The following is an 11106-nucleotide window of genomic DNA, read 5'->3' on the forward strand; positions in this document are numbered from 1 at the left end:
TCGGCCCTTGAGCAAGTAGGCCCTTAATCCCACATTGCTCTAGGGGGAGTGTCCCCTGCTTAGTCTAATCAACTGTAAGTGGCTTTGGATAAAAGTGTCAGCTAAATAACTGTAATGCAAGGTAATTCAAACCTATGCATGGAAACGGAAGGACGGTGAGAAGCACCAGTCCTCAACAAAGCACAGCCGCAGAATGAGATCTGTGAAGAATAAACTTAAACGCATGCACAACTTTAAGAATGAAACTTTAAGTGTGAATTAGAGATTCCGTGCTGTGGCAGAACGATGCGCACAGAGGAGATGAACCGAAAGTGAAGAGGACCAGGGAAAGCTTAGCTTCCGCCCCAACAAAGAGGGGGCAGGTCTCAGCCTGACTGGGTGTCTTTGTTTGGTGCTCTCATTTTGCCCGGGTGCCTGTGGGGTGAAGTGGGGGGCTGGGGGGTGGCAGAGCTGGGGAGGTTTGGGGTTTGGGGGGTCGGACAAAAGAGTAGCGAACAGAGCCGGTGCTGTTGCGGAGGAGGAGGGCGAGGGCTAAGAATAACCCGGCGAGCCACACTGAATGGCCTCTTCTTTCCCACAGCCCCACGCCCGGCAACACCCCAAACGCCCACCCCAAGCCGGCCAATGGGAGCGCAGCGTCGTCTGTCGCGGGCATCGCGCCGAGAGCCGTCCAGCAAGCGGGCGCCCAAAACACAAGGGCTCTGCTACACCGTTAGCATCGCTAACACTGTGTTACTGCCCCCTCTATCCCCAAAACACTGCACTGGGTCACCGTTAGCATCACTAACACTGTTAGTGCCCCCCTCTCTCCCCAAAACACAGGGGCACTGGTACACCGTTAACAAAAACGAAAGAGGGATCTATCTGATCTATGTTTATCCATTTACACACTCACCCGCTACCATAAATGATCTGGGACATAGAGCAGGAGCTATGTGGGTTAAGTGTCCAGTCTTGGATCATTACACGCTGTCAGCCAGGCACATACACACACACACAGACACACACACACATACTCATACAGCAGACACACACACAGCTCTTCAGAAGCCCCGAGCCAGGCATTTCCCACACCATAAAAGCTTCGAACACACGACTAAAATAAGGGCAATCCTGTCTTCCACACACACACGCACTCCCACACACACACACACACAGATACACACACACACATACACACACACTAAAATAAGGGCAAGCCTGTCTTCCACATAAGAGACACTATACACCCCCTCCCCCTCCCCAAACACCCAGTTGTACTGTCCTGTTACCAAAATTTATGTGTCATCGTAGCACATGACTGAAATACAACCCCCCCACACCCCCGGCCCCCCCTGACTCACCCAGACAGGGGTGGGGCCAGGCTCCACCCCCTTCCAAAATAACACCTCAGCTCTACCGGCGGGACTCCCATGTGACCGAACCGGCCAATGGCTGAGAAGGATAGAATACTCTGGCAGCACGGTCAGACGCGCAGCTAGTGTAACGCGGTCGCAATGTGGCGGCATGCACCGACTGCGACACTCGCGTTGCAGCAAACCGCTTAAATATCTGTGTCTTCTACGCTATTATTCCCTCCAGTATTTTTAGCTCTGGAACAACGAGTGGTAGACCTAAGCACTTGAACAGATCACTGGCTTTGCAGTTGTCATGAAATATAGTCCTTGCGCTGCAGTTTTTCTTAACATACTGTCACGGTGGTCCGCAGGGTATAGATTCTTTGGATGTTTTCAGCATGTACGGCTACTGGACATGGACCCAACTGTGCCATCTCGAATTACACCCTCTGAGACTCCATCGATCGGAAGGTTTCCTTGAGCCAGGCCAACCACAGCAAACTTCCACCCAACTCCACACAGCCACGTACGGGAAGCCGGCCTTCACCACAAAAACAGTCTGGACATCTGAAACATGTGCTGCTACCATGGGTACAGGTACAGAGGCCGTGTCTCTGCGTGACTCAAACCACGAGACATGCTGAACTCAACCCCCCCCGCCCCGGCCCAGGTCTTTCCAGGTCACGTCTGAAGCTCCGGCTAAAACCACATACCTCAGGAAAAGTCAGGTGATCAGCGGTTGCCATGGCAGCAGATGGTACACTTTACAGGTAATTACCAGTGGCGGCAGACAATGACAGGCCCTCTCCATTCAGCTGGAAGACACAGGCTCTCAGTGACAGCCACGCTGCTCCTGTAATTGGAACCAGGCTCTCCCTCCTCATAACGAGCTGCAGATAAAGTGTTTCATTTTCTTGTTCTCCTTCTTCTTTCCTCCAGTTCATTCACCACTCTCGCTGAGCCGTCACTGTCAATTCTGACCTGAATGTCCTCCGCAGAATGGGGAACTCTGAAGCCACAGCCTGAATCTGTCAGCGGCAACGACAGGTTTTTTAGAAATTCGCACAGCCTAGAAGCCGCGTAATCGGGCGGATTTGCAGTCGGACGCTGCAGACCTATAATTACAGAATGAGGATTTAGACTGTTCTGCATGCATGTCTTGAGTAATGTGAAAAGAAAAACCTAACAGTCATTCATGTGAATGACATCTCTGATTCCCACTGGAAAGTTAATGCCTGTCTGTGATTGGTCTCGGTCGGCTGTGACCACAACAGCAGTGGTCACAGGGGTGGCTGTAGCTCACAGAAAAGGTGTTCCCAGGCATACCTGACACCGGTCCACTCAACTGCCACTTAATGCCATGATAAGCACTTCAGTAACATCATTCTCCTGCTAAATATGCGTTTGTGTAAGAATAAATTGCCTCTTTATTATAGTGATTACAAGCGCCTGGAGAGCATTGTCAGCAGACTGCAAATTAGCACCTCGACATCTTTCTGAATAAGCAAGATGCAGCAAGGTTTCAAACCAGAGACGTCTTCAAGGGGAAAATACGCATGACAGTGCAAACGCAGGATTCAGAGCAGGTCACACACATCAATGTAGGGTTCACCCATGCTCAGAGGGACATGACTCCCGACAGTATGTGCTATTCATCAATGTGTTACATATTCTTATGCATGCATGTCAGAGTTTGTGTGCATTTAAACCCTTTAAGGTGTAAGATCACATATGTTACTAGAATGCCCTTAACTGAACATTTAAATGCTGGTGCAAAGTACAATGGACACTGACTTGACTGAATTTGAAAAAAAAAATTCTGGACTTTAAATTGGATTAATACATTGTACAATATCCATGCTTTATAGCCTACTTAGAAATACTGCGTTTTTCAATTAAGGTGTTGAATTTCAGTTAATATCCCTAACTGGACTTAACTGGCCCCAACTCGGATATACATACATGTTTGGCTTACAGTACAAATAAAGCAGCTCAGTGCAAACTCTCAGAGTGACACATGCAATACTGCTTGGTCACAAACCCACCATCACCATGCTGACAAGACCAAGTCCTCCTACAGTCATTAGTCATACGAGCAACTACTGTACATAGCTATACCTTATGCTGTATTGTGACGCATTATTCTGACACACGCATTGTACTGTTGTACTGCTGTTCTTATTAGTGACATTAATTTGCAATGGTTTTCCCAAATTGAGTATCAGCAGTGAGAACAAACGCAATTGCATAAGAGGGCTCCGGTTAAAGGTTTAAATGTCCTATGCATTGAAACACATAGCACTGTTAGACAACAGTGGTACTACAAAGAGAGCTTTTGCGTTGACGCCAAGTAGCACACGCTCCATATATTTAAGGATATTGATTTTAGTGAATGAATGAATGAATCTCTAACTTATCCGTTTTAAACCTTCCCTGTACATCACGATTTAATAGGAGAGCGTGTTGCTCACTCAGGTTTTATAAAAGACTTTTCAACTGCATGCGGTGCGGCGTAAACAAAACATTTCTTATGGTCGTTACAACAAAGCCAAGAGTGTTGTATTTAGACATATGGTAATGGCAAAACCCATCTGCATACGCACCACATGGTGACCATCGAACTCAGCATTCCAAAATATAGAAAATATACAACATGCAAAATACAAAAGAAAATACATTTGCTCATTGTTGATGATATGTGCGTAAATGGCTACAATAATTTTGTAATCACTACTAAAGCAGTGGAAAATGTTATTCAGTCCACAACTACGATGTTATGCACCAGCTATAAGCCTACGGACACGGATAACACGCAACAAAGTTCTAAAAGTGAACGCGCAGATTTCGTATCCTCCTGTTTACTTTCGCCGTTGTGTTCCACTCTCGTGTTAGAACATAGCAGAAACCCCGCGCTAATGTTTTAAATACACTCTTTAGAATACGATTACAGTCTTACAAAATGTGCCGTCTCTGTATTTCAGATGCCATATTTTCATAGCAAAGTAAACCAAATTCATCTGTGCATGAACAGGTTAAGTGGACAAAGCACGCGCGCTAAGCTCAAAGTTGGAATGGTGCAAATCACGACGATCCGAGCTCACGCTACAGTCTGTAGCCAATTCAATGTTGTGTAAGAAATATCGATGTTTACCTTGTAGTGTATGCGAGCCTACCTATATGCAAGTGCATGCATCTCAAAGACAAGGACTCATGTTATGGTGGTACACAATATCAAACATAGCCCACACGGAAAACTCTTTGAGTCAACACCTGTTGCACATGACGGAGCAGTGCACTATCATATACAAGCTCAACAATTAACCCTCTTGCCGAACAGCCTACGCTACTTCTTTCGCCAACAACAGGGGTCATAGCCTACCTTCCAACCGGCGGAACTGTTGCTGTCGCCTTTGTCCTTGAAATAGGGCACGCTTTTCACCATCCAGTCGTAAATCTGCGATAAGGTGAGGCGCTTCTCCGGGGAGCTCTCGATCGCTTTCGTGATGAGGTCGGCGTAAGACATATTTCCCCAGGCATTGCGACGGGACGAGCTGCTCTTCCGCTGAGCGGCGGTGGTCGCGGCCACTGTGGAGGCTGAGCCGACGGGGGAGGAGAGCAGGGCCACCTGTTGCTGGTGCCCGAGCTGGGGACTCGGATGCTGTGGCTGCTGCTGATGTTGCTGCGCCTGTTGGTGGATGCAGGTCTCTTGGCACTGGAAATCATTGCACAAGACGACGGGCTTCTGCTCCGGATAGTCTTCGGTCTCCTCTAATAAACTAAGATTGTTGATATAATCGGTATTGCCAGTCGGCTCCTGCTTGACGGAGGGCGCCGGTGATGATGTGTTGGAGTTGGCCGGGTTGATGAACTCCGGTCGCGGTAGTGGCCAGGTACACGAACGGGGCCGTGAGAGTGGCTCGAAATCCGGGTCGATCTCCACCAACGGTTGCTGGGCTGCTTCGGCCATAATACCAGCAGAAAAATAACACAAATCCAACTTTTACATAGACCTCCGGACAAAAGTATTACTCATGTACAGCAAGGGTTGGAAATAAACAAAAAAGAAAGCGAACGACAACGCACTTCGTCACTCCAGAAGAGCTACATTAGTAATTATACTTCAGTCGAAACGAGTCAAAAAATAAGACTGAACCGGTAGATTATTAAAAAGATGTCATAAACAACGCTGATCCTGGTTTTTCTTTTCGCAGTAGTTTCTTTTTAAGCAGTTACTTGTGTTTCTTTTCTCCCACAATCCAGTTTTAGCGGTGTTTTTCTCGTACCATGCCTGTCACTCGTAGTTGTAGCCTGTTGAATGTAGATCTGCCCGACTGCGCTATGGTGTTGCTGGAACTATCAGAAGTCAGCTGATTCCACCCCGTGCTTGAGTGACACCCTGGGACCGCCAATGACAGTCGTTTAGCAAGTGAAACAGCGCTCTTTTTTTAATTTTTTTCCCTTCTTCTTTTAGCTGGCAAATATTTCCTTTTTTTTCTTTTTTCCAAAACTTATTTTGCCTAATAGCGTCTACAGCAGCAGCCTAACAAACTGAAAGTGCGTGGGCTTATTTGGTTGGAAAGCCTTGTGCGAACAGCCAAACATCAATACATTAATGAGTTACAAAACTTGTGGGTGGGGGTTTTCTGACAACTAGGCTTGTCAGGCTGGTTATGAGTGTCAGTATAAACAAAACACGGGGGCATGGAAGTACAGTAGGCTAGCCACGGTATGAATATTGGAAAGGGACCATTTATAATAAACCGTTGTTTATTGGCCTAATCGTTATTTGTTATAGCACCAATCGTGTAGGCTAGCGGAAACAATAATAAGAACTGAAAATAATGCTTGTTCTTATTTAATTTACAGTATTCATGATGACGTGTGAGGGAGTCGGTGCTTGTTATGAAAGGAAAAGAAATGGCTCAAATCTGTGCTGGCTAACTACAGCGCAAGCTGCTTGAAATGAAAGTTTAAAAAAATGTTGTCCTGCATGGCCGTGTCCTTCCGCGGCACAGCTCAGGAATGCGTTTCAGTGTGGCCAACAGGATTGAGCTGGGACAGTTTACTGATCGCGGTATTCCGTAGCAGGCCCCCCGCTGGAATACGAAAGAAATATTCGCGCATACTGTAAAACTCATACTGCTATAGGCCTACTGTAGCCTACATGCGTCAAAGTGCACATTATGTGAACGCGCTGAGACCAGCGAGACCTACAACTTAAATAAATATTTATACTAATAAGCATACAGCTAAAAGAAAATATTAAATGTTGCGGAAATAGCACTCCACACAGAATTGAATCTAATGAAATCTAGAAATTGTTAGGAAAACTCTTCAGTGTGTATCTTTGCGATCTCAACGCATAATATAGTTATTAGGCTACATTTAGACCCTTCTGAAAAAACACATCTCAAGCTAAATTCAAGCTGGCCATAGCTGGATTTTACACCAGGGGCGAGTTGGGTAATGTGTGGACAGACGAGTCTATGAGAGGTAGTCTACACTAAAGGCGATCTGCAAGTTGGCAGGTCCATCGTGTTTATCATTTGTGGACGTTATGATTTCAGTGTTATGACTATGTCTACAAAGGGATCATGAACGGTTACTTGACGTGTGTAAAGTAAACAGAATAATGAATCAGCGCTTCATTTCAACCTGTCACTGAGCTCCGACGAATACAGGGTCTGCAATCCCATTGCTAAATTATAGTTTGATTAAATTGTAGGGGCGGGAGGAAATGTATCAGCTGTAAGACTTTTTAATGCGTCGTGATTAGTGGACTACAATAACCGCATAGTCATCTATTGGATGTAGTTTTCTATAGCGTCATGATTGGAGCGTCCTCTGGTCGGGAGTCGTCCTGTATCGCATTTGCCAGTTGCAGATTGTAAAACTGTGTCCAACAAAATGGCAACCATTGTTACAAATAAATGATATGTAATAACTGGTGCACGGATGACAAGTTTGATCACTTTAGCAATATACCGTATGTTTTTTGTTTTGTTTTTTATCAGTAAAACATAAGGAATGTCTTTTTGACCACCAACTGCCCAGAGGCAGTGAAGATATGTTAAGATATGCTGATATGAAGATATGTTATGGGAAGCTGTGGTTTGAGACTGAAAAGCTTCAGCAATATACTGTCCTGTTTTTCCATCTGTTTTTCTTTTAGGAAAAGATCCCAACTGCTCACCTATCCAAAAACCTGCCCGTTAGGAAGAGAATAAACTCACACGCTCCAAAATATCTCAGTGTAAGAAGCAGAGTGAACATATCATATCAGGAAATAAAAATGAAAAAGCTCATACACTTAAGCCAACTTAAACTCCAAACTAATGAAAAACCACACACTTATTCATGCTTCAAAGATAAAGTGCACATTTTATTCCCCTGCATGATGGTTTACCTTTTGAACCATAATTTTTCATAACTTTTTCATAACCTGCCAAAGCAGAACCAGTTTTCGACAAATACCTCTGCGACCAAACATGAACCACAACATGGTGAAATAAAATGATCACTTGTTCATTGGAGCACAAATACATGTGTGGATTTTCACTCGTGACTCCCTGGTGTGGAAACAGGGTTGAGTTAATCGGTGGGTTGTCCAGGCCTATCTGTCTGCCAGTAGATCTGAGTGCTGTGTGGTGTGGGTAGGCTAGGGGACCACATGCTGCAGTCACTAGGGCATTCTGTAGCATCCTGTAGTGGTTAAGGTACATGACTGGGACCCAGAAGGTTGGTGGTTCAAGCCCAGGTGTAGCAATGATAAAATCAGTGCAGTATATACCCGTGAGCAAGGCCCTTAACCCTCCATTGTTCTAAGGGGGATTGTCCCATGCTTAGTCTAATCAATTGTAGGTTGCTTTGGATAAAAGCGTCACAAAACTAACAATATTATTATTATCAAGTCACTGGTACCCTGTGGCATGAATAAGGACTCTTCTCTCAGTTGTTATCTATGGTTAAATGTGTTTGTCTTGTGTCTCTCGTGTTAGACCTAATTTATTACAGCCATTTTGGCCTAGTCTGCTAATCCTATCAGCTGGTTTCTGAATCCATTTCAACTTTGAAAGAATGTGGCTCTCTAATTATCTCACCTGTATACTGTATCATTGCATGAGGAGAACCTAATCTTGCTCAAGTTTCTATACACTGAAGAAAGCATGAGCTGAAACGTTTCTTTTGTCTAGCATTTTCTTTCTCACGTACACGTTTTCCTCATATGCACCTTTTCCTCACGTGCACATTTTCATCACTCCTGTTTTCGTTTCTGCACTATGAATTCGTTTATTCATTACATGTATATTTTTGCTCGGCCATTTTGTCTGTGTCTCCATGCAGCGTGTGCCCGGCACCCCAGGCTGAGGGCCATGACTGGGGCACTCCTCTTCATCGGCCTGGTCACCCCTTCCTTCCACACAAACCCTGGGTCCAAATAAACTAGCTGTTAATCATGACTTTATCATCCAAATAATGGCCACCTTCTACACACCAAAAGATACATTCATACCACATTTTTCTCAGATACTGAAAGTGCTTTACAGTGATGAGGGGGAAACTCACCTCAACCACCACCAATGTGTAACACCCACCTGGGTGATGCAACGGCAGCCATTTTGTGCCAGAATACTCACCACACACCAGCTGAGGTGGGAAGGCAGTGAACAATGTATTTAAGAAGTGGGAAGACAAAAAAAACTCCTTAATTTAACATCCCCTATTTGTCAAGCAGAGTTTTATTTTTATTTTTCCTTTAGTGATGTCTGCGTGTAAATATGGTCCTCTGCACATGAGTAAACACATTTCATCGCCCAATTATTGCCACCACAGTCAAAGCCTGGATGTAATTTGCTGTGCCAGTCTTTGGGAACACTTGACACTCATAACCAGCCTGACAAGCAAAATACAGGGTATTCTAAAAGGCCATTACTCAGGGATCATCCAAAACTGTCATAGAGGAGAAGACTCCGACCCAAAAAACTCCACGACCTCAGAGCAAGAGCAAAACAGGGGAGGCGTCGACACTACGATTGACTGTAGCACCTCTGCTACTGTACTTAATATCATAATCTGTGTAATTACCGACAAGCTCTTAATATCAGTCTGTGTAATTGTCACACGCGAACAGTTCTATTTTTACTCCTGATATCTGAATGTCTGCAAACTGTTTATAATTAGCTACGATGGCGGAACAATACCTCAACTCCACAGTACAAATTACTTCATAAACCACGCATTCACTTATTCTCGTCTTACTATTGCTTAGGTCTGCACCAATTACCAGACAACACTGCCCTCTTGTGGTCAGCCCATATAAAAAGGGTCGTCTTAGCCGCTAACTCTCCTTGACGCTTTTAGGAAATCCTCACAAGATAGTTGGAGGGAGAAAATCTATTATTCTATGCTCACAACAAGACTACCATATTTACATCAGTAACCGTAACAGTAACACAACATATATAATTTATATGTGAATATTTCATATGTGATGCGTATAAAGGTTCATAATACCTTTTCCATTAGATTTATGAATGTGACAGTTTGGTTGGCATGCAGTCCGTATATGATAGCAGTATGACGGCTTCACTGTCACCTTGACCTGGAAATGGTCACTACATAGAGTAAAGCTGATGAGAATTCATGCTGTACCCGTTTATGCATTTATTCGCTTGGTAAACGCTCTTTGGCATTGGTTACAACTGATATATTACCAGTTTTTCCCGTTGGATAGTTTACAGAGCAATTGATGTTCAGTCATTTACAAGGGAATCCACATGGGGCTGTCGACCAGGTCACAAAACCACCTATAATGAAGGTAAATCACACAGCGCCACTAAACAGGTCACATGACCACTTGTAACCAAGGTAATCCACACAATCACGTCACAAGACCAATATTGTTCAACCACTGTGCTCCTTAATGAGAGCAATGGTACATCAGGTACATTTTTATAAAATGGTAGTACACCAAGATGTATTACACATAAAAAAATATTTCAAAAAATATTTTTGTTTTATTATGCTTCATTGTGGAGGAAAGTCAAATTTCTAAGTCTGAGCTGACACCAGTGGTTCCTTTAAGCCGTCGTAACCCCTGGTGTCCACATCAGATGAAAACACTCCATGACCTACCAGAGCAGAACGTCCTGCTCCCAGATTGGCAGCTTTGCTGTGACACCATGAAAGTTTTCACTTCAGTTTAACTCCTGGAAAATCACCAGACAAATGGCCTAGTGACCATTAAGCTGAGACACAGAGTTTAACAGGAATCTTTCTTTGCCTTTCACTTGTGTTTTGCCAAACTACGAGCCGTGTCTTTCACAGAAGTGAAAACGCTGCGATGAAGAGACCACCAGCTGGAAAAATGAGAGGAAATGAACAGACAGAAAAAAGACGAATCACAGAATGATTAAAAACAGACAGCGTGCTACTGGGCCGATGAAAAAAGAGCACATACTTAACAGATGACAAAACCCAAGATTCTGGTTTTCCATCAAAAATGAACAGGAGCAGTTTATTTTGTAAGAACGTTTCTTGTCAAGCCTACCTGTCCTGTTTAAATGTGCCTTTTTATGTGCATATTACTGTGCTCAAAGTGCAGTGTATATTGAGATCTCTGTTGTATTAACAGAATACCTCTGCATTACACTTCATGTCTTGTTAAAAAAGGGTAAATGATAAAATAATTGTGGCCACTTTAAAGTAAAGATATGGTGCTTGGAATCCCTTCACACACACGAGACAGAGAAGAAGCTGCAGTTCCCTC

At 44.2% G+C, this 11106-nt stretch overlaps 1 protein-coding gene across 1 annotated transcript in view; it reads right to left on the reverse strand.

Moving 5' to 3' along the window:
- The window catches only part of foxo1a (forkhead box O1 a), a 48005-nt gene extending 42346 nt beyond the window's left edge, over positions 1 to 5659 (reverse strand). Inside the window, exon 1 of the mRNA XM_061216920.1 lies at positions 4717 to 5659. Within this exon, the coding sequence (XP_061072904.1) occupies positions 4717 to 5304 (588 nt within the window). The 5' untranslated portion in view covers positions 5305 to 5659. The remainder of the gene's footprint in view (positions 1 to 4716) is intronic.
- Positions 5660 to 11106: the final 5447 nt, after the last annotated feature.

Source organism: Conger conger, chromosome 13 (assembly GCF_963514075.1).
Source record: "Conger conger chromosome 13, fConCon1.1, whole genome shotgun sequence".
NCBI classification, from domain to species: Eukaryota; Metazoa; Chordata; class Actinopteri; order Anguilliformes; family Congridae; genus Conger; species Conger conger.